The sequence below is a fragment of the Colletotrichum navitas genome (genome assembly GCF_030913465.1).
Source record: "Colletotrichum navitas strain CBS 125086 chromosome Unknown LY79scaffold_12, whole genome shotgun sequence".
Lineage (NCBI taxonomy): Eukaryota > Fungi > Ascomycota > Sordariomycetes > Glomerellales > Glomerellaceae > Colletotrichum > Colletotrichum navitas.
In genome coordinates this window covers 66,790-91,806 of record NW_026850558.1, presented here as the reverse complement: position 1 = coordinate 91,806, position 25,017 = coordinate 66,790, and the positions used below count along the sequence as shown (strand labels likewise).

Here is a 25,017-nt window from a genome sequence, read left to right as displayed (position 1 = left end):
CCGCGCACTATGGCTGGCGTGAGACTCGTCCCATCAGAAAAGTACAATCCAGTTCACCTAATGCAATGAACCCACAGGAACCCTGTCCCTGCGCGACTGTCCCGCACAGACTACGCAACTGTCGCGCACAGGCGTCCCGTAATTGGGCAGGTGCTTAATATCCCAGCAGCATGATCTGGACGTTCTCGACGCGTCACGTCAAGACTGGTGCCCGAAAAAAAATAGGAAGGAACGAGGCAGGGCCGTCCCTTTGTCCAGGTCAAGTCTTGTCGCAAAGACTGCCCAATTGACATTACCTCAACCGGGACCGCCAGTACCTTTCTACAACCGTGGTTTGAACTTATTCGCAGCGAGCTAAAAGAGGCAGGCCCCAGCATCAGCTCACGATTACGCTCCTGTTACTACCTGGCGTCTCGTTGCCATGGCAGCATAAGGCATCTTCTCCCGACTTAGTACCCGACTACGGCAGGCAACAACACACTACAATTACTTCTTGCGTCCCTCTTCCTCGTCACGTTCTGCCGCCTGCCTCGATCTCGCTCGACCTTGAGAGGAGAGAGGAGTGAACATCTCCCCTGCCAACTCGTAGCGTGGTCCGAATCACCCGCCAACACCATGCCCCCGAGTAGCGGCGCAAACCGAATGGCCCAGTACGCCAGGAATGCGTCCCTAGATTCGGGTCTTCCAAACGGAAACAGCATCCAGTCAAATCAGCAGCGTTCCGACGCGCCTCAACTCCCTTCCCAGCCCACCCACCAGTCAATCACTGAGTCCAGCAAGCTGCCCGCTCCGAAACCACTCGCACCTACTAGAGCTTTAGCCTCACACATACGCCAACCGAACCAGTCGAGCCTGCCTCAACAGACATTTTCCGCACCGATGCAGGCTTCTTTGAATATGCCCGAAAGCTCTTCGCCGAGACAACAGCGACAACGTGCACATTCTCGGAGCAGCGATGCGACTGGCTTCTGGCCAGAGTCCCATATCGATAGTCAATTCGGCTCGCCCACTACCCATCGCTCTGAACGATACGATGTTGGCATCACCAATCACACTCGCTCCCCGCCGCCCCCGATTTCCACCAGAACTGCATTGGGAAGCATGCAACGGTCACTAGATAATGATGTCCCATATATTATTGGTAAAGACGGCTCAATGCGGCTGCTTGGCAACGGCCAGGGTCAAGGCCTACCTGCGACACACAATGACATGCCTCCACGAATGGGCCCACAAGTCCAAGACGCCTACTCGACCGAGCCCATTTACGATTCACCCGTGCGACGCGCACCAAAGGTCGCTATTCATGCCACAACCGTAAGAAGGTCATACGAGTCAGCCGTTCCTAAAGACGACGAAGAAGTCTTCTCCGACCCTAAAAACTACAAGGTTACGCAGTCTCAACCAAACTTGAGGCGTATCGTCAGAAAAGACAATGCTCAGGATTCTCGTAGACCAGCGCTCTTTAAGGAAGATGAAGAGATTGAAGGCAGCCTTGCCAGTGACTATCTTGCTAGTGAGGATGACCACGGCACTCCTCGAGCCAGTTATAAGGTGGCACAAAGGGGGCCGGCTCTTCAGGAGAGCCCATTACCGGCCACTGTTCATGGCCATCGGGACAAATCCCGGAAGCGAGGCCGTGAGAGTTGCGACTATGCTGACGACGAGCTCAAGGGGATGTCATATTCTCAACTGCGCGAGCAGCCTTTCGACGATGACCCAGCCAGAACGTCGCTTCGTCCGGTGGGACCGCTGACTGGCGACAGCCTCCCTGTCAAACTCGAACATTTCAGAGGTCAGCGAGAAGCTGACCAGAAGGAGTTCTTTAAGCAGATGACAGTCAGCGACTGGGAGCGCTCGGGAGACTGGTTTCTCGAGCAGTTTGGCCAGGTCGCTCAGAAGTTGAAGGAAGCGCGCAAGAGTAAACGGGACATGGTTGACCGCTTTGAGACTGAGATAGCAGGCAGGGAGGAGACCGTTCGAGTTCGGGCCGAGAATATCAGCAAGAAGCTTGAGACAATCAAGCACAAGGGCGAGGATATGCTTGCTGATAAGGATATTTGAGGGGATTTCCCGCCTCGACGAAATTTTGCGGTATTTAGTTACCCGGCGTGTATTGTTTCTTGTCCGATGGACTCACTAGATGCATGACAAGCAAGGCGTTGGAGCGTGTGGGCGGTAATTTTCAACAATTCTGACGACTCTTTACGATCAAGGATTAATGCTTCTAATGACTGGCGTATGGGCGTAGGAGGATCTACCATTCTTTCCTTTGGAAGATGCGAATACATTTGTACTGGGATTAGCCCTGGATCCCGTCCGACAGAGGGCCTTCAAATCACCATATGTTCCTTCACTCTTCTATCTTTGGCGACCACCAGTCTCATCTGGCGGCCGGGGCTGTTTGGCAGAATCCCTTTCTTAACATTGTCCGAGAATAGTTCATAGGCGGGGTAGTAGCCGTCAACGAACTTGACGACCTGTTCGTCGGTCATGCCGGCGCCCCTTTCCCGCCGCAGTGCGGCCTCTTGTTGCAACCGCCAGCCGTAGACATACTGCGTGTCTTCGGCATCAATATGGATGAAGGCGTCCAGGAGGTCGGTCATAATATCGTAGCCCTTGAGCGACTCGTTCACCATTAGCAAGTGCTCAAGTCTGTGCCGCTGGAGTGTCCTGCTAGGGGCCTTCCACTTGGCTTCCACCCACGCATCCGGCAGAGCGCGGAAACCCACACACCAACCCTCGAAAATGACAATTTGGACCTTTGGCTTGCCTAGAGTGTTTACCTCAACCCATTGGCTCTCAGGAAGACGGTCCCCTTGGCCGGAGAAGGCTGCTTTGTCATACGACGGCACTTTGGTGGGCTTCCCGCTGATGATGCTGTCGAAGAAGGCCTGAGCGAGTTGCATGTCGTGGGTGCCAGGTTCGCCTCTCTGCTGAACCAGAAGATTGTCTGGGTGAGACCTCGCGAGGGCGACCTGATCTTCGCGCCTGAGGTACAAATCGTCGATGCTGAAGACGAGCGTGGTGTGGCCGAGCTTGGTGAGCGTCTCTGCCAGTGTTTTGACGAGAGTCGTTTTGCCGACGCCCTGGACACCATTAAGACCGATTATGAAAGGGCGAACCCCATGTTGCGGCGAGTGCTTCTCTAACAGTCCTGTGATGAAGGGAATGCAGAGGGGGCTTTTGTCGTCGACAACACACGACGCTGTGAGGGCCATGAGTAATGGTTAACAGCGACAACCGCCATGTAGAGCAATCCTGGATTACGGAGCTGGTTGGTGAGTGGCTTGGGCGTGTGCGTGATCTTTGGGAGGCGGAAGCTGGAAATCAGGACCGCGTGGGAGCCGCCTGCGCCGAGGTTCCGGCCGGGGCCGGATGCGGGGCATTCTGATCAGACAATACGTGCGCTACATTTTTCATGCCGAGTATACCTACGTTAGCACTGGCCATCCGACGGCTCATGCCAGCTGGCGTAGAGGTCTCGGCACGTGCGGTATCACAATCAATACCCGAAGTCTTACCAAGGCTAAATCTGCTTTGTGCTAAGCTTACGGCATCCCAAGGTCGGGCAGCCAATGGGGCAGTACGTACCCTTTGATTGATGTATGGGGTGGAGGCGGCAGCGCCGGCGAGTCGCGGCGCCGTGAGTGGCCTGGCTCACCTCGACCGGGGGGCATGTGACATGGGGTTCGGGGCGGGGAGACGACTTCTTCCCCACATGACCTCATGGAGACCTGTCCTAAACCCACGGCCAGAGTAACATGTGAAGTCTGGTCTTTGCCAGTTCTGGACTAGCGTCGTTTATCGGCTCTGGATAGAGAAGCTGCCTCGGCTCTCTCTGCGGCATCCGTGGACCGTCACGCTGCTACTCAAGACACTTTGCCGGACGTACTGAGTTAGAAAACCACACACCTTTCTTCACTCCACCATCTCATTCATTGAGCAACTTTCGCGAACGTTTAACCCGTCCTCCATTTCCACATCTCATACTCGAGGCTTGGATTTATCATTGCCATCCGTGCTTCATTGAGCGACTGCTCTTTCCCCCCTTTCTATACCACAATACATACATAATGGCTGGTCAGCTGCGTTTCGACGGCCAAGTTGTTGTTGTCACGGGTGCCGGCGGCGGGCTGGGCAAGGCTTATGCCACTTTCTTTGGCTCCCGCGGCGCCAGTGTCGTCGTCAACGACCTTGGGGGTTCCTTCAAGGGCGAGGGCACCTCCACAAAGGTACGGTCCAAAATGACAACATTTCCCTAGACCGAACGACAGCTAACCTCTCATGAATCTAGGCTGCTGATGTTGTCGTCAACGAGATAAAGGCTGCCGGCGGCAAAGCCGTGGCCAACTACGATTCGGTCGAAGACGGCGACAAGATCATTGAGACGGCGATCCAGAACTTCGGCCGCATTGACGTGCTGATCAACAATGCGGGTATCCTACGGGACATTAGCTTCAAGAATATGAAGGACGAGGATTGGGACCTGATCATGAAGGTCCATGTCAAGGGCTCATACAAGTGCGCTCGTGCAGCATGGCCCCATTTCAGGAAACAAAAGTACGGCCGTGTCATCAACACTGCCTCGGCTGCCGGTCTGTTTGGCAGCTTCGGCCAGTGCAACTACTCGGGTACGTATCGCGACCGGCAGATCTGACTGAGGACCGCCTCGGCATGCTAACCTACTACGCAGCTGCCAAACTGGCCATGGTTGGCTTCACCGAAACACTGGCCAAAGAGGGTGCCAAGTACAACATTCTTTCCAATGTCATTGCACCAATCGGTAAGCGCAACGTGTGACAAGCGGAGCGAGCACAGGGGTTCGTGTAAGCTAACTGGTTGGGCAGCCGCCAGCAGAATGACACAGACGGTGATGCCGCCTGACGTGCTGGAGATTTTGAAGCCCGACTGGGTTGTTCCCCTTGTCGCTGTCCTGGTACATAAGGACAACACAGACGAGAACGGCTCCATCTTCGAGGTTGGCGGTGGACACGTTGCCAAGCTGCGTTGGGAAAGATCTAGCGGTCTTCTTCTCAAGGCCGACGACAGCTACACCCCGAGCGCTGTCATCAAGAAGTGGGACCAAGCCATCGACTTTTCCAAACCTCAGTACCCTTCCGGTCCCAATGACTTCCTAACTCTGCTGGAGGATTCCATGAAGATGGGCCCGAACGAACAGGGCGAGAAGGTTGACTTCACCGGCCGTGTGGCCCTAGTCACCGGCGGTGGTGCCGGGTAGGTTCTGCGGCAGGATGCACAATGAATCGTCGCTAACGAGCCATAGTATCGGTCGTGCCTATTGCTTGGCGTTCGCCAAGCATGGCGCCACGGTCGTCGTCAACGACCTGGCTAACCCCGACGATGTGGTGAACGAGATCAAGAAGATGGGAGGCAAAGCCGTCGGTGTCAAGGCTTCAGCGGAAGATGGCGATGCCGTTGTTAAGGCTGCCATTGATGCTTTCGGTCGCATTGATATTGTTGTCAACAACGCAGGCATCCTCCGCGACAAGGCTTTCAACAACATGGACGATAGCCTCTGGGACCCTGTCCTGAACGTGCATCTGCGCGGCACCTACAAGGTCACCAAGGCTGCCTGGCCCTACTTCCTTAAACAGAAGTATGGCCGTATTATCAATACCACATCTACTTCTGGCATTTACGGCAACTTTGGACAGGCCAACTACGCCGCGGCGGTGAGTGTTTTTAGGTCACACTTTCCGAGTTCAACTGACTGACACCTGCTAGAAATGCGGTATTCTGGGTTTCTCCCGTGCGCTCGCGCTCGAGGGCTACAAGTACAACATCTATGTCAACACTATTGCACCCAACGCCGGCACTGCGATGACGCGGACCATCATGCCTGAGGAGATGGTGCAGGCTTTCAAGCCGGACTACATTGCACCTGTCGTTCTCGCTCTGTCCAGTGACAAGGTTCCCAAGAACCCCACTGGCGGCCTCTACGAGGTTGGCAGCGGCTGGGTCGGCCAGACCCGATGGCAGAGGAGTGGCGGTCACGGTTTCCCCGTTGACACTCCCCTGACCCCCGAAGAGGTTCTCAAGTACTGGAACGCTATCAGAAACTTTGAGGATGGTCGCGCCGATCACCCAGAGAAGACCCAGGATGGTCTCCAAAAGGTCATGGCGAATATGGAGAACAAGAGCAACAAGGTATGAGCTTGCACCTCCTCATAATGCCGGCGGGACTTGTAAAATAGTGATAGTTCGGAAGGAAGGGAGGAGGCGGTGAAAGAAAGACAGAACAGTTATTGATCAATCCGTCTTGTAGCAGCACGAGGCATCCTCCGATGGTGACAGCCAATACCTCGATGCCATCAGTGCCGCCATGAAAGCTGAGGACAAGGGCACCGAGTTCCAATACGACGAACGTGACGTGATGCTATACAACCTGGGTATTGGCGCCAAGCGGGATCAACTCAAGTACGTTTTCGAGGGCGCCGATGATTTCCAGGTCATTCCCACCTTCGGCGTCATACCCCCGTTTAACACGGAGATGCCGTACAACTTTGACGAAATTGTCCCAAACTTTTCTCCCATGATGCTTCTACATGGCGAGCAGTACCTCGAGATTAAGAAGTACCCGATCCCTACAGCCGCGAAGCTGGTCTCCACCGGCAAGCTTCTCGAGGTCGTCGACAAGGGCAACGCCGCCATCGTCAAAAGCGGCATCACGACGATTCACGCTGAAACCAAGGAGCCCATCTTCTATAATGAAATGACGGTATTCCTCAGAGGCTGTGGTGGATTTGGCGGGCAGAAGAAGCCGGCGGATCGTGGTGCTAGCACGGCGGCTAACAAGCCTCCCTCACGGCACCCTGATGTTGTGGTCGAGGAGAAGACGACCGAGGAGCAGGCGGCATTGTACCGTCTGAGCGGTGACTACAAGTGAGACTCACGCTGCAATCCCCCCATCCCTCGGATAAAAATTGCTGACCACCCTACAGTCCTCTGCACGTCGACCCTTCTTTTGCCAAGATGGGAGGCTTCAAGGCGCCCATTCTCCATGGCCTCTGTTTCTTCGGCATCGCCGGCAAGGCAGTGTATGAGCGTTTCGGTCCCCTGAAGAACATCAAGGTGCGCTTCGCTGGCACCGTCATTCCTGGGCAGACACTCGTGACCGAGATGTGGAAGGACGGTGACAAGGTCATCTTCCAGACCAAGGTCAAGGAGACGGGCAAGCTAGCCATCGGCGGTGCCGCCGCCGAGCTGCTCGGCGACAAGAGCAAGCTATGAATGGGTTCAGGACTTTCGAGTTCTGTTTGTTGACTGGGCTTGTGTTTGCAACGGCTTGGGATCGGGGTTGCGTCCTTGTATGAGTAAAACGGGTGCGTATGGTTCATGGGCTCGGTCTCGATCAACTATTAAGATGAATTTGAATTTATGTCCCAAATTACAAAACTGTACCTGCTGTAGATGATGATGGCATGGTGCTGCCCTTTGAGCTATGAAGTGAAGGGACAGACAGGCAAGCGTCTTGGCTTGCTTGGCTCGTTCCTCTCTCTCTCTCATGTAGCTACAAACAATATGCCAGTCCCCAACGCCCCAGTAATGCCCATGGCCCAGCAAAAATTAAACGACGTGCCCCAAATCTCATAGTGGCGGCAATTGGAACAGCACCCATGCATACGCATTGTGTTTCAAGCTTTATACGAAGATCGTTTCGACAACGAAGTCGCAGAGCTCCGGCAGTGTTGGGAATTGCCCGTTCTTGAGGCGATTCTCGACCGGCGAGACTCCGTTCCTGGCGAAGCCTGTCTCCAGAAAAGCCTTCTCGGCCCCATTGAGTTCTCGCTTCTCCGTCTCGCGCCACTTGGCCTCGGCCTCCTCCTTGGCCTGCCTCAGCACCAGGTCGGTGTCCTCGCTCTCCCACAGGTTGCATCTGGTGCACTCGGTGCACGGCCGCGGGTCCCCGTCCGGCCTGAAGTGGTCGCAGAAATGCCTGTAACCCTCGCCGTCTCCGTTGGCGCCACCGATGTCTTTACGACAAACGTAGCACATCTTGTAGCCGCAAGGACAGGTAAGCTTGTTGCAGCCCGAGTTCTTGACAAATGACGTATGGCACCGCGGACAGACGCGCTTGATGGCCATGCTCATCGCCTGCTCGACCTGTGTCCGCAACGCAACCAGAGAAGACTCGTTGCACACGTGGATGTCCTTCCAGGGTTTGGTGCATGACAGGCACGAGCTTCTGCCGCAGTAGGGATTTCGGCAGGTAAACTTGAGACCACGGCGACGTCGGCGGTGACGACCAAGGGCCATATTCCATTGAATGATCAAATGATCGCCGACCGTCTGCTTCGTACTGATGAGTAGGCAAACAATAGATGCCAGGAGCACCACCGGCAGGAGGAGAGGCATCATGACGACGCACACAGCGAGCAGTAAGAGGCTGAAGAGACTATCGAGTCGAACGCGTAGTTGCGTTTCCTGGGCGGGAAGATAAATGTCGTCCACTTCAGCATAGTCGCAGAAGGTGCACCGAATGAGGGGCAGATTGGATGCCAAGAGACTGTTCTCTGCCAAACGTTGGTCGAGCTTGCGGAGGATTTCGGCGCCCTTCTTCTCCTGCAACATAGCACGGTGCATATGATCGTAAGGAATATGGCCCGGACAGCCATTCCCTTCGACAGCTAAGCACCTGAGAGCACCATGGTCAGCGTCGATACTACTATGCCAACCCTGACCAAAGACGGCTTCCGTGATCGAATGCTGAACACAGCGGAAACACAACATATGGCCGTCAGTATTGCATGTTGTGAACTCTTCGAAGGTGGACTCTGTGAAGCAGCATGCACACTCATGCATGGCACCAATCTCCTCAGCCTGCTCATTATTCAAGAGAACAGCTAGGACGCGGTCCTCATCTTCCCGAGTCTGCCTGGCCCGCTCTTTCAGTGGCTGAACTAGGTCACGGTATAACTCAACGTCGAGCTCGGCGTTCCCTGTAGTCTTGAGCATTGGTATAATGGCACCCTGGCCGGTCGATTTCCAGACTATCAGCGGGTGGTTCTCGGCTTCGCCGGTAGCAACAGGTCTCCGGCGGAGGAATAGAGATGATATGGTGAAGCGCCAAGACTTCGATGAGAGCGACACCAACGTCTTCCGGGCTTCAAGATATGAATAGTTGGACTCGGCGAGGACGGCATTGATGGTGGACCGTGAAAGACCCTTGAACTCGCGCCACGCCAGCGCTTGAACAGCGTGCTTGTACTCGGGGCTTCGAAAGGCCTCAACGCGTGGAATCAGAGATTCCTGCTGCTCTCCCCGCGACGCTCCAATAGCAACCGGAGTTCGGAGATGTTCGTTATCGACAACCCTCCAGCGGCCCTTGACCCAAGAAACCCGATTTTTCAGCAGAGTGTCGGCAACAACAGCCAAGCGTGATTCCTCGTCAAAGTTGGTCAGCATCTCGCGGAAGACCTGAATTTGGATATCGGGGAAGACGGTCGCGAGCGCCTCAAGGCTGTTGTTGAGCTTGCGGAGATCAGGACAGTCGGGCGGCACGTCGGGCAACTGGGACTCGTCGTAGATGTAGCCATGATGGGAGTTAGCTTCAGGCGGTATCTGCGAGAGGGGTGCGTCGGAGGGTTTGTCGAGTGAGGTGGACGAGGAGGTTTTGGGTCGGTTAGATTGGAGCTTGTCGGTAGAGGAGCCGAGAAATGTTGTGAAGCCCATCTTGTCAGTTCATGGCCATTATCGACCGGGCATGGCGGGTATCGGCGTCGGTGGTCGATGGTCGACGGACGTGGTTTGAAGTCGCGGCGCGGTCGGCAGTAGGCCTACCGCGACATGTAGGCGAGGTATATTCTGTGTGCGAGCGGTGCTGTGTACGACACAGTCGGATGAACAGTGACTGGGGAAGAGGGTCGGTCACAGAACTGTCCGGTCTGCGGCGGACTAAGTCGGTGACTATGTTCACTGGATATTGGATCGGAGCTGATGTTTGCAGTGTCGAATGCCAAGGAAGGCGGCGTCTGTTTTTGGTGCCCCTTGTCGATGAAAAGTGGCCGACAGGGAAATTTGGGTCAGAAATCTCACAAGGGCAGACGCTTCAGAGTAGGTGGTCTATGTCTTGATGAAGCCGTCGCCTGAATCCGAAGCGCCTTGATAAAACCGGAAATAGTGAAGGTTTGGATAAATCTGGAATATCTGTAGGTAGTAGGTATATAGCAATACGGCTGGGGAGTCAGCAAAGGCCGCTATATCTATACGTCTCTCTACCTACCCAAGTAGGCACGCTAGGTACCTCTAGTGGTAGGTCTTAGGCTTCGCCAGCAAATTAGAATAGCCCTCAGGGGCCTGACCGGCCTGACCGCTCAATTACCACACAACGGCCGTAGGCTTTACTTCCTATGCTCACTGATTCATAGTTTGATAGGCGTGATCCAGAATAGAGTTGCAGTATGCAGGAAGATATGATAATGTTATAAACGGTCTCCAGAACCTCTAGACTCACTCAAGTCATCTTATTGGGATTGCTGTATGCACCACCCGACGTCACGCTAACAAGTCACAGGTCACCTACTGCTTCTAACCAACGGTACTAGTTTATGTCTTTTCTGAACTACTTCTAGAGGAGGTGGGTTGGTCGGTTATGCCATGGACATAAACGCAGCTAGCGTATCCTGCCTTGGGGTTTGTGAGAAGCATGAGCGGCCGTTAGACAAGATAGAATGAGCCTCAGTCGCAGGTCGCCACAGTTTTCCCCTGCTTTCCTATCAGACCCGTTTGCAACGCCACGGGTGAACACAAGGGACAAAAAAGTTACAGGGCGTACAGGTCATTCAGTTTAGGCTCGTAATGTCTTCCTAAAAATCTACCTTCGCCAAACACCCAAAATGCGCGGCTTACAACGAACTAGCCGAGGCCAGTGAGTGAAGAGAACGAAAGGCTCGTTATTCTAAGAACTGTGACCCACGACAACCTAATCTCCATCTTTGGCGTTAAACGGCTCTGCGTGTATCAGAGCACACCCTCGGTCACATTTCTACTCCCACGTAATGCCTACGTCCGTTCAAGACTTGCGGTGGATAAGACCAGCAGCACCCTGTATGCCAAGTTAGTAACGTTTATGTGAGTTAATATTCAAAAGACCAGCTTACCTGGTGGCTAGGGAAAATAAGGGTGTCGGCAACCACGACATTCTCTCTGCGAGTGCTCGTGAAGACAATGACCTCGGCAATGTCTTCCGGGGTGAGGGGCTCACAGCCGCTATGGCACATGTCAGTACATCACCAGGAACTCATTCTCGTGAGAAGACGCAATGGTCCACTGGGTTTAGTGAAAGAGAAGTGATGGCTTACGCGTAGACGGCGTCGGCCTTAGACTTGTCGCCGTAAAAGCGTACAACAGAGAATTCCTACATCGTTTTAGTTTAGGCAACTAGCAGTCTTTGGAACCGTCGGTCAAATTGGGTTGGCTTACCGTTTCAACCTGACCGGGGTCAATGCCAATGACGCGGATACGCGTCGAGATGAGCTCTTTTCTCAGGCTATCGGTAAAACTGCGCACTGCGGCCTTGGTTGCGCAATAGATGGAACCTCCAGGGTAAGGCTCACGACCTAGGGTTATGAATGTCAATCAAATGCGCCGGCAATCAACACCCCAGAGACATGGCTTAGCTTACCCGCAATGGAGCCAATGTTAATTATGTCTCCTGAACCGCCATCGGGGCGTGCCTTGAAAATGGGGAGAATGGCTTGCGTCACGTTAATAAGCCCAGTGACGTTGGTAGCGAACATGACGTTGATATCCTCCTCAGCGATCTCAGGTGCCTTGGCGACTCCCTTGACAAGGCCCCTGATGCATGCAGTAAGCACGTCGTTCACGGAGAAAAGCTTTTCGTTACATACGCATTATTGACTAGGATATGAATGTCACGGAACTCCTCGGGCAGGTTGGGCACGAGCTGACGGACCTCCTCAGGGTTGCTGACATCCAGCTTGACGGGGTGGACCTTAACGCCGTTGCCGACCTCCTTCTGGATGTCGGTGGCAACCTGCTTGAGGGTATCGATCCGACGGGCCGTCAGGACGAGCTTCAGGTTGTTGGGAGCCGTTCGTGCATATTCAAAGGCTGTGCTCTTTCCGATTCCGCTCGAGGCACCGGTGATAAGCACAGTCTTGCCCTCGAGGCGCTTCGTGGCAGCAGACATGATTGTTTTGTAGTTAGGGGCGTTTCGGAATGGATGGAATCTCCAGGGAATTCCGCGATGAAAGGCGAGCGAGGAGCAGAAGGAACGAGCTACTCGGGTGTAATGGGGCATATGTAATGATCGGGATAAGAGGGAGGGGAACGGCCTGTCGCCTTAAGCATGAAGCAGTTATATATGCCTAGGAGATGCTTGATCTAAAGATCCAGGGGAAGGCCAGGTTGCCGGGTTCTGTCCAATGAGAACAGAGGATTGGTAAGGTTTCTCTTTGGACAAATGGCTCTCAACATGTTTCCGATAGTAGCGCAACGGATAAGACGAGGGGGAGCAGAGTGAACGGCACGGCGCACGGAATGAATGAGCCCCACACTGCGGGGTTTCAAGCACCCGATAACCGGCGCGGGGACAACGCGATTGCACCATTTGATTACGGCCTCTTAGTCCCTGATAGGAGGGGAAACACAGGGCTGAAGAGGTCATTTGCTGGGGCTTCTTGGAGTTCCTGAGGCTTTCAGAGGCTGTTGCGCCGATGAGGTGATTGCAAACTTCAACTGGACATCTTTTCTATCCCCATATCAACGACCACCCGGGCATGGAAGACAGTCCAAGTTGCCTGGTCTTCAAGGCCACACGTACAAAAGAAGAGCTTGCATCGACCCGCGTTCGTGCGCATCATTGACTTTCAGCCAGGTGGCTAATTAGGTGTCACGTTTGTTACCATACTCGTACGTTATCTCTCTCGTGACATCGCGAACAACCAGCGAGTAACCTGTTGGCAACAGTTAGTTACCCTGTCCGGGAGGTAGGGGGAGGATAGTGAATACCGACATTTGTATTGCATGCAATCGGCATTTTCGAAACAATACAAAGCCATGATTTTCTAGAGCCCCGGAAACGCCCCTACCCAACAACCAGTCTTCTCAGTCCGTGGTAATCGAAGACACCAACGTCGTCACCGCCGATGCTCTCCGGCGCCGCTCCACCTCGGTCTTGATTTGCATCTGTCGTTGCTCCTCGAATGTAACCCGGTTTCGGCGGTAGATCCCCAAACTGAGAAGGATTCCTATGCCCGACAAGATTGTCCCCACTTGCATGTCTTTCCGGAAAGAGTCCGTATAGGCTTGGCGCACGGCCGCGGCTTGCGCCTCCGTCAGACTCATGCCCACTCCATGTACTGATGATAAATACTCCGGGCTGACCACGCCGGTCAAATCTTTTCGTATGAAATTGCCCAGGATCGCCGTCGACGCCGCTATGCCCAAGCTACCGCCGAGAATCCGTACTTGTGCTATGATTGCCTGTGCAGGCGCTTCACCTTGTCAGCTTGCCGAGTCGACACGCAACAGATCTGAGAAGCTCACCATGATCTGAAATCTCTGATTCTGTTGCTCCAAGGATGGTGGACGAAGTGGCAGATAACCCAAAGCCAAAGCCAACAAAAGTAAGGAAGCCAAGTGCTTTAGGTTCCAGATCGACACTTGACGACAATGTCGTCATCAAGCCACATCCAAGAGCCATAAAGCAGCTTGCTATTGCCATGGTCTCGAAAAGGCGATTCTTGCTCTTATTAACAATCCCGCCGAGTGCAGTTCCCAAAGCGACAGATCCCAACATAGGCAGCAAAAGCACACCGGCAAGTAGCGAGCTCTTGCCGTTGACTATCTGCAAATGGATGGGAAATGCGTAGATGGTCAGAAGATACGGAAAGCCTAGTAACATCGTGTTGAAGGTGGTGGCAAGGTACACGCGATTGCGCAGAAGACCGATCGGGATGGCCGCCATAATGAGATTATTCCGTAGCTTGGGAATCAGTGTCTCCCAGCCCAGCAGCAGCATGAAGCATATGCTGCCAACGGTGACCGGTGCGATGAAGACGGCTTGTGACCATTTTTCACTGTCCGTGCCGATGTTCTGGAAGGAAGAGACAACAAGTACAGATGCGGTGACGAGGAGGATGGATCCTACAAAATCCAACTCCTTCCACGTTCTACGCTGCAGAGTCGGGAGGTGCTCAGCATCAGGCCACGCCAAATAAAAGACAAGCAATGAGACAAAGCCGATGGGACCACTGTGATCTTGTCAGTATTCATACTGCATGAGTTTGCTGAGCAGTGTTATGCTCATTCAAGTAGGATTTACTTTATCCAAAACACCCATCTCCAGGAAGCATAGTGGGTGAGAATTCCTCCCAAAACTGGCCCAAGCACACCGGCACTGGCGATGACCATACCGACAAGACTGGAAACAAACTGGAGCAAATGCTTCGGTGCGACCTCTGGGAAGATGATCATCGTCATGGAGTATAGCCCTAGCAATGAGTTTGAGTAATGGCAGGGCCAAGATCTATACGCAAAACTCACCTGATCCACCTAGCCCTTGAAGAGCGCGGCATGCAACTAATTGCTCCAGGCTTTGAGCAAAGCCACAGCCCAATGAAAAGGCAAAGAATATAATGAAGCTTGCCAGAAAAGCATTCCGACGACCCACAACATCGGAAACTCGTGCAACCAGTACCGCACAACTCAAGTATGTGAGAGTGTAGGCCAAGGCAACCCAGTTGATGATGTCCATTGAGTCGAACTCTATGCCGATTGTATACAGACTTGTAGCGACAATGGAAGCGTCCAACATTGAAAGAAATAGTCCAAGGCAAAGCCTAAATAACTGGTGAGCACGAATCGATTTGATAATGTCCGGAGACCACTCGATATACACGTATATACCGAGTGACGCTGAATGCCTACCCAACACTGAGAGCCCAGAACCGCCATGTCGGCAGGGTAGTATCTCTGTAGTGGTACTTTTGAGGCATACCAGCCTTGGTAGCTTCGACGTCCTTTCTGCTTTGGCCCATGACTGCCGACGGGGGTAACTCGGAAGGCTTGGTCGGACAGGGCTGATGCTAAATATCAGTAGTCGGATTGGGAATGACTGTTGCTGAGGTGCCTAAATTCTGGCGTCCATCGAAGGGATCCTCCTTCTACGTAGCTGTCGTGTTTCCAGGCTATGTGCTCTCGATGCAAAGCTGATATTTTGACCGCAAAGTCATCCGGGATTAAACGAATGGCGAAGATAACAACGACGACGACAACGATAACGCGTAGTGGTGCAAAGGTATAGTATTAGGAGACAATGGACCGGGGCAACTCATAGCGAAGAATGCCACGAGAAGTCCGGGAGGCGCATCCGACAAGGGTGTGTTGGTGGTGCCCTTGGGAAGGGAATGTGAAATACAATACAGGATTCGAGGCTCTGGGGGGTCGCAATTAAGAAAGGGGACTGCCATGGTCAAGGCATAAAAGCTAAGTCGGCGTTCGGGGCAACGAATTAGAGGCAAAAAGAACGTTCGGCGTTCCGCGCATACACATTCGCTAGCTCCGAATATCACTTCGTTTGTTCCTGGCCCGATGCTGCCGGCCGTAAGCTGGATCCATATGCGAATGCGGCGTAGAGCCGGCGCGCCACATCAACCGCAGACAGTCAGACACTGAGAGGTGGTGAGACAGAAAAAGGGAGGGAGCACCCTGGGGTCAAGACAACCAACCGTCTCTTTACTCGTCGAGAGAATGGTGGACCTCACGGTCGGATTGTTGTTTGGCCCTGTTATCGATTTTGTTGTTTGCTGAGGAATGAATTCCAGCCCGGCCCTGATGCATCAACCCCGTTAAAAGAGATGAGTATAACGTGGCCTTGATTCAACCCCGACCTGCTTAATGACAGATCATCGGTGATGCCCCAGGTCATTAGTTCCGTCCGTACAAGCATTTTCGGTCTAGGAAATTTCATGTACCGTGGGTTGACCAGCACCAACGACAATGCCGATGCCGACAAGCCACAATCCCATCAGTCCGATCGATTTTATTACATACCGCCAGGCTAAGCTGTCATGTACGACGCCGAAGCCAGTATCTAGAAAATAGAGGCAAGAGGAAGACAAGCCCGTCGGTGAAGACTTTTGGGCCATGACGCTGCTCCCTTCGCAGCATGCACTTGGGCGACCGCCGATTTTCAAACCATTGCAACACGTCCCATTCATGACTGACATTAGTTGCTGACGTTGAGTGTGCTGAACCATTCCGACTCCCAAGGCAAATCCTGCTGCTTGTCGGAATCTTCGAAAGGCACCACTTACTGCGTTGGATGTGGGGGGGTTCTGGCTAAAAAGCAGGGAATACACATTGCAAAGGCAACTTCGCGAGGGAGACCCTTCAAGCTCCCCTGTAGTATTCGCTTGCGGCACTCGACCAAAACAGGGAGTGGATGGCAGCCTGCAAACAACGATTGCCAACAGCCGCAGTCGCTCGTTTCATATGCAATAGCGGTTCTTGAGTATCGCGTAAGATTGAACAACGTACTGTATGTAGCGTGGGCATCGATCCATGACGGGATACAAGCCAAGGCGGTTGAGGTCGGGAGGATGCACAGGCACACAATAAGACAACGCGTTATAAGTGCCACACCCACCACAGGACATAGCAGAAGGTAGGTTAATCACGTCGCTGCCAAAAGAGAAAAGGGTAAAAAATGTTCCAAGAGATCCTGGAAAGAAAGTGGTATGTCCGCAAAACAAATCACAAGGGGCTGTGATAACTCCACCGCCTCAACAGAAGTACGGGAGCCTTGCGGAAGGTATCTGACCTAAGGCACTCAAGCCTTCGGACGAGAAGATACGCTTATGTCAGCTAAAGCTACACAGTGTGAATTATCGTTGCACTAGTACTACTTCATCAACGACGCACTCGGTGAGCAAGCACTGTCACCACCAACCCAACTTCAAGACCTCATCCTGCCCACTACAGTGCCCCACATCCAATCGCCATTGCCAGCAACCTTCACCTCATACCTTGCAGCACCTAACTCAAAGGATCAGGACATCATATAGTGTTTTACACTCTGATTGGGATTTGGATCAAGAGCAAGGCTCAATTCCCGGATTCATTCGACCCCTCGCTTCTGGGACAGAGCCCTTCATCACGGCGCCTGCCTACCATGGCGGACATCATCGTCGATCAAGCTCCTCCAGCCCTTTCCGTCCCTTCTGAAAAAGAGAAGAAGTACGATCGTCAGCTTAGACTCTGGGCTGCGAGTGGTCAAGCTGCCCTAGAGTCTGCCAACATTCTGCTCGTGAACTCGGGCTCGGGAACTGTCGGTGTTGAGACCCTTAAGAACCTTGTTCTCCCAGGTGAGCCTCCTGCAAACGCCCCTATCCTCGCGTTTCCAAACCAATAACCACGCCTAGGTATTGGCAAGTTTACTATCGCCGACGAAGCCGTAGTAGACGAGACAGACCTTGGTGTCAACTTCTTCCTGGACGAGTCCCATATTGGCAAATCCAGAGCCCAGAGCTGTACCGAATTACTGCTGGAGCTCAACCCCGAGGTACAGGGTGACTGGTATCCTCAAAAATCGGTAACAACATCCGTTTGCAGCGCTCACCGGCAAGATTTAATGCAAAGATAGGAACCGATGAACCTCCAACACGTCCTAGACAGCGCAACCCCTTTTACCGTGATATTGTACACGCTACCCACGAAGCCTGAGAGTCTTCAGGCCATCGAGTCTTACAGCCTCGAACACAAGACTCCCTTGATAGCCATTCACTCAGCTGGCTTCTATTCGTACTTCCGCATTCATCTTCCTGGAGTTTACCCTATTGTCGACACCCATCCGGATGCAACCTCGACCACAGATTTACGGCTTTTGGCCCCATGGGAAGAGTTGGAGACATTTTCCGAAGAAATGACCAAGGATATTGATAATCTCAACAGCCACGACCATGGACACTTGCCCTTCGTGGCCATCCTCCTACACTATCTTAAGGTCTGGAAGGCGTCCCATAACGGCGCTGCGCCTAGCAACTATAAGGAGAAGGTTGAGTTCCGGAACTTGGTAGCCAGGGCTACAAGGACGGATAACGCAGAAGGTGGAGAGGAGAACTTCGAGGAGGCTATTGCCGCGGTCTTGAAGACCATTCTTCCTCCCTCTCTCCCATCTGCTGTCAGGCAGGTCTTTGAATACAAACATACCGATAGTGTATGTCAATCCACCTGTGCAAGACAACTCAGAATCATATACTAACTCATCGATTATCATAGCGAGAGGGAAAATCGAGTTTTTGGATTATTGCAGACGCAGTCCGAGAGTTCTATGAGAAGCACCAATGCTTGCCTGTTCCGGGCGGCCTCCCGGATATGAAGGCGCAGTCTAGCGTGTACATCCAACTCCAGGATGTTTATAAGGCCAAGGCTCGCAAGGATGCAGCCGAGGTCCTAGATTCGGTCCGCCAGAAACCTGGTGGCGAGGCCGTCGACCCAGCCGAAGTCGAACTGTTCTGCAAGAATGCGGCCTTTGTCAAGTTGATTGTCCCTTCAAATGGTGGGAACGAACAGCTGCGCATAGTGGCAGGTAAGTATCATGAAGATCGTCAAGGGTTGAAGGGTCAATGCTTATCGGCACAGAACAAGAATTTGCCAACGACAAAATGGCTCAAGAGGGTGTGATGCCGTTGTCATTACTTCCTATCTACCTCGCCCTCCGTTCCACGTCCCACACAGCCACAGCATCCCCGGATGAAATTTTGACAAACATTCGAGCGCTTCTCCCAGACTTTAGCGATAACGAGCGGCTCGTACAAGCTGCACAAGAGGTATCCCGGGCTGGTGGCGGGGAGCTACACAACATTTCTGCCGTGACAGGTGGCATGGTGGCTCAGGAGACGATCAAAATCATCACAAACCAGTATGTGCCCATTGAGAACACGTGCATATTCGACGGGATTGCAAGCCGGTGTCAGGTTCTTCGCTTGTAGAACCAAAGGCGCCTCCCAGCTCGGGTCTCATGGATCATCGCATCGCACACCATTGGGCTCCACTTCAGGATGGGCAGGGGTTTGTCGATGCCTTGTCAGCCGGGGGCTGGCCTTGAGTCAAGTACATAAGCCTTGCCAGAAATAAATGACCTACAACATACCCCGGAAGGAATCCGACACTGAAGTGGCGGGATCCGAAGGAATGGGCGTCTGGAATTTGAAGAGAGTCAAAATGGTAGCACTCAAAGAGCAACAGATGGAGGCGTTAGTGTGACACCTCTAACGCACAGCTGAATACTTTGCAGAGCCGTCGAATGTTACCCTTCGATCCCACTCTACTTAACCCTGGTGAGGGATGTGCGGTGTCTGGATAGTGATCATATCGGACCGCAGTCCCTTGTGGAGGTGGTCATGGGTCCTCACGAGGTTCAGTACTGTACATAGGAATTGCGGGGCCGCTGCCAGGGACCAAGAAATGACGAGATCAACGAAGGAAACCGGACGAATTGATCAGTGTGAAATTTGCAAACGCCACTTTCCCAGGACACATGTTAGCTTCACAACAGGAAATTCCATAAAGTGTTGTTGGTAAGTCCTCTTTGGCTGTAACAACAACCTCAGGTGAATGATACATGGATGCGTGTCTTTTCATAGTGCTTATCAGCGATTGAGGACATCGAGTTGAGGCTGTTCAAGGCTCCTTCATACTTGATAGACACTGGAATTGACTCGGAAAGAGGCGGTCCCTCGATTTGATGTTGGTCTGCACCGGAGGGGTCAGTGTATTTCCAGTCACCAACCAATGTCAAGGCGTATGCCTAGGTTGTGATAGGTGTGGAACGTCAGGTGGCAATTCAAGCTGCCTGAGAGGCGGCGCAGGTGGCGGGCCGCGTCTACACAGCTATGAATGTCCCTGTGCCTGTCTAGCATTCTCTCAACGTCACTGCTCCAGTAGTCACAAGCATGTCAGATAATGCAAACGGAGGCGAGGATGTAGAGAGCAGGCCGTGGGCTGTGAGTGAAACCCCGAATCGAAGAAGGGGCCCAGGAGATGGATCTAGACAGAGCCCCGGCCTTATGGATGAGATTCGGGCCCGGGCATGAATATCATTTCTATGGCCAGCTGCTGTGAAAGTTACGCGTGTATGTAGTCGCCTTCTCTGGCTGGGCTGTTACATCTGTGCGAGAAGGAGCAGCGGGCTTCGGCTAGCTTTCCGAAGGAATCGCCCTGGGGGAAAGAACAGGCTAAATCACGCAATCCTGGTCTTCTTTCTTGTATTGAACCGCATTTAATCCGTATGAGAGGTCTTGAAAGGAACTAGGGGTTTGTATGGGTGTGCGTGTGTGCGTGCGTGCGTGTGTGTGCGTGTGTGTGTGTGTGCGTGATCTTACTCATGAACCACACAAGGCCATTCATTCACTGATGGTGTGGCTACAAAGCGGGAGAGGGGAGGATTTTCCTAAGTAGACAGTAAGTTGGTAGCTAAGGAAACCTAAAACAACATCCAGATTGCAATGATATCGATTACATAATGATTGATCAAGATACCATTGAGAAGCAATGCAGATTAAGAAAGGAAAAGAAATGAAATCATGGCAAGTCTTGCGCATCAGCGTGGACTCGATCCTGTGCAGAGATGGGCTTTCCTTTCCCTTCCTCAGTAGCCACATGAACATACATTCGTGTCTCAACTTAACCTGGAAGCCCTTGCATAGGCAGATTCACTGCCTACGGACCCAATTTCCTCGTGTCCAGGCGTAGCCGTTGCGCAACTGAGCTTGATTCATCAAACAAGATAAGTAAGTGTTGGTGATGAAGATGTAGGCGGTAGGTCGAGTGGTTACAGATATGAACCGCAAGCCGTCTGACAGCCTCAGCTGATGTTCGGCACGACGGGACATATTCATCCTTTTGGAGAGGGGGGGACATGGGCCAAAATTAAGAATCAATCCACCACACATGCAAACACATGTATGCACCCCTACCTCGACAACCCGTGACCTCATATTCCCGCAGCATAAGGTGCCGCTAGTCAGGAGGCGAAGGGAGACAGGACGGTTCGCTGGGTCCGATAGCCCATGGTGTCACATAATTCTTAACTTGCGGAACCGTATTTATTGCAAACTTGGAAAGCAGCCACTCCGGGCCCAGGAATAGGCCACCATAGGAGTTCCTGGCCTTACAACGGCCCGAACGATGCTGCTCCCTTGGTAGACAAAGCCATGAGTGGCTTCTGGTTGCAACTCCTACTGTGGTTTATGATAGCAAAGACCTCATAGTCTACAGCGCTGGCAAGATAAAGACTCTGTTTGAGTGCAGGTGAGTTTGAGAACAGTATATCTGGTTGGAAAATTATATACCAAGAGCCGACACATCCTGTAACCAGGTAGGTTGGTGACTTATACCTACTGGCATAGTGGCATCCTTCCTCCAAGGCCGCCTTGAGGCTCCTTATCCCTGGTACTGAAGCGGAAAGGCGAAGTGAGAGCGAGATGATGCTCATTCTTCTGCAGGCATAAGGGAGAATAAGAGCCTAACAAGACCTAGGGCGGATACGTAACCAAATGTTAATATCGGCTGTCCGGATCGAATCTACCGCAGTCTTTGGTACGCGGGCATCACTCTTCACCCCCTTTGGTTGACTTAGAAGGGTGATATTGTGGGGTTGCTGGTGCCCAGGAAGTGCAGATGCATCGCATTAGGTCAACCACCGATTTTATAGACTTTCGCGGCGGAGGAACACATGACCTACCAGCATACCATCCAGTGTGCCCGGCCGGGTGTGTGAGTAGAGAGACTAGTATTCGTACAGGTGTGGTTAGATGACGGGCGTAATGTTAGGTTTGCACAGCATGTCGTCGAATAAGCTGTTCATCTGCCAGTTAGTCCAGTCCGTAAGAGATAAGCTGCATTAGGGTGGATGCCAGATGACGGATGAAATGTGTCACACTTAGGCAAATCTCGTCCGTTGGCGGGTAGCGGGCGGTAGAAGAAAAGCTGGGGTACTGGAACGGTTCGCCGGGGAGGGATGTCAGGCACACATGTGCAACTAGCCAAGCCGTTGCATTAAGGGCGGCACTTCGGGTAACTGGCATGTTTTGCACGCGATAATGAACTCGCCAGATATCCCGGTGTGGTTCATAGTCCATGCCACCACTGAGGGCCTTGGATGTGACCCAGTGACGAGGAAGGGTGATCGGGATAGGGCGCCAGAAGAGGGAACAGCAAGATGAGGGTGTGAAAATATGGTTGGAGGAACCGAGTATTTAAGAGTGGGGTGTGGGGAGAAAGGAGACGATGGGGTGGGAGTGAATCTGAAGTCATTGGGGACGAACAACAGTCTAATGAAGAGAAGAGCGTGCTGCTGTGACATGGATGTGTACCTAAGCCGCTTCTTCGGACTGGTCTGGTACAGTGGCGTTTCTCATGCCGGTTAAGAACCCAACATGAGGCCCACGAGTTACGGCACTGACAGGCGGGACATGTTTCGGTACAGCCGAAGGCTTCTGGGCTGAATGCTGAGCAGTGCGAAAAGCGAAAAAGGCTGAAAATCCAGCACGCGGAATGGTTGAGGCCTTTTGGGTCCCTTCAGAAGCATCTCGCTAACTTGTGCTGGATCCCCGGCAGACCCAGAGAAGCACATATGTTCTTCATTATATGGTTAAGGTGCGGGAAAATGGCTCTCTAGGGTCTGGTACTTGTCGATCTCGACCGTGAGCCTTCCAGTTGCCTCGAGATGATGAATGCTCAATCGGCGAAGGGTACGCGTACCAACTGTGGGGGACTGCAGAAAGCCGCTTCTTCTGGGAAGGGCCCTATACGTGAGTTGCGGCGCGATACGGAGTGATCAACTGTATTGAAATTCGGGAAGAAGGCTGCACTGACAACGCGGTGATGATATACGGCAGTCTCTCGATGTGAGCAAGTCATATGGTGTCTGGTCACGAAATGAAGGCTGTTTCTTGGGTTTGTTTGGGGAGACAGCTTGGAGAAGCAAGGAGCTTTGGGGTGCCCCCTGGAGCGGCGGTACGGCCCTGCTTATTCTGTCCAGAAAGAGGAGAGGGGAAGCCGATCCTTGAACAAGGGTGGTAAGAGAATGCGCGTGGCAGCCAGTTGGGGAAGAGGAGAAGGAGGAGGAGGGGTGTTTGAAAAAGGGGGAGACGAAAGAAGGACAGAAGGACCAAAAGATGGAACATAGGCTCCCTCACACGTCCCGAGTGATGGGCACTTGATGACCGGACGCGCATGCTTTGAAGGGCGCTATATCCCACATAACCGTACAAGTCTCAGGGGGGGATGAGCGAGCAGAGGGCGGGAAGAGTCGAGGAGTTGACTCGGGACAGACCAGTGAAGAAAAACAAGAAGACGAGGTTGCGATGCGGGTCTGCATGTAGCGTGCCCGCGTGCCTGCGTGCGGATCGATCCAGGGCAATAAGTATGCATCATTTTGGCTCAAGGACACGAAACGTCGTCCCGAGGACATACTGTCGATGCGTGCGTCGAAAAAGTGGGAGAATGGATTCTTGCATTTATCTCGGGTAATTAAGGTGCCGCCGCTATGGTAGTGACAGGTATGGTGGACAAGGTGGAGGCTGAATTAAGGGAGGTACGCCGCGAAAAAGTAAGGGACGGGAGTAATACAAGCCGCCAGCTGTTCGTTTCCAACTTGTCCGTTATTAAGTGACGGGAAAAAGCAATTCCTCGTACTGTCTCGAATACCGACAGAAAGCGGGTTGGGGTATCCAGGTACGTAGCTACCATTCAAATGGACGGCCTGTGCGAACGGCATGTCGTGTACGGATACGTGCTTCCAGATGCTTAATTACCTTAACCTCGCACTTAAACGACCAGGATTTGGCCCCGCCCGATTGAGATTTCCCCACCAGTCAATGGCTGACGGCTGTCTCTGGGCACTTCAACTTAAACACCACTTCACCCGATTGTGTAAGTGGATAGCTGCTGCGGATATAGTGACAGCCAACGACTAACGAATGAGGATCCCCTTAACCGTTCGGAGGCATGGTGTGATGTGTATATGCGTGTGATGGCAGAAACCCTCCATCAAGTCCGAACCTCTTTCCCGACTGGTCCATTTACCCCGGTTCGTTATCCAACTTTCACCCGATGCCTCCAAAGATCACAGGTTTCCCCACACCCCGGGTCACTCGTTTTCTAAGTACCTAGGTTCCTAGGTGTGGTTTGTTTTTGTTTTTTTCTTCCAAAATAATAATAATAAAAATAACAGAAAAATCATTTTTTTCCCTTTCTGCTCGGCTTTTGGCACACACACACACACACACACACACACACACACACACACACACACACACACACACCCCTCCTCTATATTTCCCCTCACTGGAACGAACGCCTTGTTTTGCCTCTCAATTAATTTAGTAATTTATTTACTTAGCAGGCCGCATAAGACAACGCTATCGTGTACCTTACGTACTGTACGTACTACTTATACTTACTCCCTTCTCCGCATCAAGCGATCCCTTCACAGGAACGCGATGCCGTGATCGTGTTGATTGCCCTTTTGAGTCTAGCTTCACCATGTCTTTCCCATTCCTCGCCATGGAGCTTTCCATCCTCTCGTCATGCTTGCTTGCATTGCCCTAATAGTTGAACTCAGGTGTCGTGCCGTTAGATGTACCTGCCCTTCCCTTCCCCCTTTCATCCACCATCCAATTCATCCCATCTGTCTTTTACCAGCCACAGTTGCACAAGCCTTTCTTGCCCTCTCCTCCTCGTCCTCTACTTGTGTATTCTTCAGATGGTCTTGTCCAATCACACTTCATCTTCAGATTGAGTGATGTCTCGGTCCTCCACCGGCGTCCTCACCAGCCAGCCAGTTAGCCAGCTACCATGATTTTGCAATCACATGATCCCCGTCTCGTCGACTGCAGTTGCTGCTTGGTCACAACCCTTAACTACTATAGCCCTAAATGAAGCATTCACTTAGTGGCTAATATGCAAGTCACCTCCGCGGATACACGGTGCGCTGCGAGGAGTCTCATAATCAACTTGCCGGATCCG

The 25,017-nt window shown here is 52.7% G+C and overlaps 7 protein-coding genes across 7 annotated transcripts; 3 read left to right on the top strand and 4 right to left on the bottom strand.

The window, feature by feature from the left end:
* Nucleotides 1-615: 615 nt before the first annotated feature.
* LY79DRAFT_588004 (extracellular mutant protein 11-domain-containing protein) lies at nt 616-2,061 on the top strand (the record flags this gene model as incomplete). Its single annotated transcript, XM_060560856.1, has 1 exon — nt 616-2,061. One exon carries the CDS (start codon nt 616-618, stop codon nt 2,059-2,061), a length of 1,446 nt encoding a protein of 481 aa, XP_060417162.1.
* A 269-nt stretch (nt 2,062-2,330) lies between these two features.
* LY79DRAFT_509716 (D-glycerate 3-kinase) lies at nt 2,331-3,218 on the bottom strand (the record flags this gene model as incomplete). Its single annotated transcript, XM_060554085.1, has 1 exon — nt 2,331-3,218. One exon carries the CDS (start codon nt 3,216-3,218, stop codon nt 2,331-2,333), a length of 888 nt encoding a protein of 295 aa, XP_060417161.1.
* An 855-nt stretch (nt 3,219-4,073) lies between these two features.
* LY79DRAFT_509556 (short chain dehydrogenase) lies at nt 4,074-7,251 on the top strand (the record flags this gene model as incomplete). Its single annotated transcript, XM_060554065.1, has 8 exons — nt 4,074-4,232; nt 4,295-4,631; nt 4,694-4,783; nt 4,848-5,235; nt 5,285-5,693; nt 5,746-6,168; nt 6,290-6,903; nt 6,963-7,251. The coding sequence occupies 8 exons, from the start codon at nt 4,074-4,076 to the stop codon at nt 7,249-7,251; spliced, it is 2,709 nt and encodes a 902-aa protein (XP_060417160.1).
* A 137-nt stretch (nt 7,252-7,388) lies between these two features.
* LY79DRAFT_544243 (uncharacterized protein) lies at nt 7,389-10,172 on the bottom strand. Its single transcript, XM_060557111.1, has one exon. The coding sequence runs from the start codon at nt 9,691-9,693 to the stop codon at nt 7,663-7,665; it is 2,031 nt and encodes a 676-aa protein (XP_060417159.1). The 5' UTR covers nt 9,694-10,172; the 3' UTR covers nt 7,389-7,662.
* Nucleotides 10,173-11,032: 860 nt separating this feature from the next.
* Nucleotides 11,033-12,172, bottom strand: LY79DRAFT_509404 (short chain dehydrogenase; the record flags this gene model as incomplete). The annotated part of the gene is made up of 6 exons (XM_060554051.1): nt 11,033-11,065; nt 11,121-11,229; nt 11,322-11,377; nt 11,443-11,579; nt 11,645-11,817; nt 11,871-12,172. 6 exons carry the CDS (start codon nt 12,170-12,172, stop codon nt 11,033-11,035), a joined length of 810 nt encoding a protein of 269 aa, XP_060417158.1.
* Nucleotides 12,173-13,089: 917 nt separating this feature from the next.
* LY79DRAFT_587999 (major facilitator superfamily transporter) lies at nt 13,090-15,023 on the bottom strand (the record flags this gene model as incomplete). Its single annotated transcript, XM_060560855.1, has 5 exons — nt 13,090-13,478; nt 13,531-14,237; nt 14,309-14,477; nt 14,530-14,825; nt 14,914-15,023. The coding sequence occupies 5 exons, from the start codon at nt 15,021-15,023 to the stop codon at nt 13,090-13,092; spliced, it is 1,671 nt and encodes a 556-aa protein (XP_060417157.1).
* Nucleotides 15,024-16,935: 1,912 nt separating this feature from the next.
* On the top strand, nt 16,936-19,155 carry LY79DRAFT_58906 (ThiF family protein). Its single transcript, XM_060560993.1, has 5 exons — nt 16,936-17,351; nt 17,409-17,578; nt 17,630-18,202; nt 18,265-18,574; nt 18,628-19,155. The coding sequence occupies exons 1-5, from the start codon at nt 17,159-17,161 to the stop codon at nt 18,975-18,977; spliced, it is 1,596 nt and encodes a 531-aa protein (XP_060417156.1). The 5' UTR covers nt 16,936-17,158; the 3' UTR covers nt 18,978-19,155.
* Nucleotides 19,156-25,017: the final 5,862 nt, after the last annotated feature.

What these genes read in the sequence shown, in the direction of transcription:
- LY79DRAFT_544243 (XM_060557111.1), bottom strand. Translation starts at nt 9,693, where the DNA reads ATGGGCTTCACAACATTTCTCGGCTCCTCTACCGACAAGCTCCAATCT.
- LY79DRAFT_58906 (XM_060560993.1), top strand. Translation starts at nt 17,159, where the DNA reads ATGGCGGACATCATCGTCGATCAAGCTCCTCCAGCCCTTTCCGTCCCT. An exon ending in ACTGGTATCCTCAAAAATCG is followed by an intron (nt 17,579 to 17,629) that starts GTAACAACATCC and finishes ATGCAAAGATAG; the next exon opens with GAACCGATGAACCTCCAACA. An exon ending in AATACAAACATACCGATAGT is followed by an intron (nt 18,203 to 18,264) that starts GTATGTCAATCC and finishes CGATTATCATAG; the next exon opens with CGAGAGGGAAAATCGAGTTT.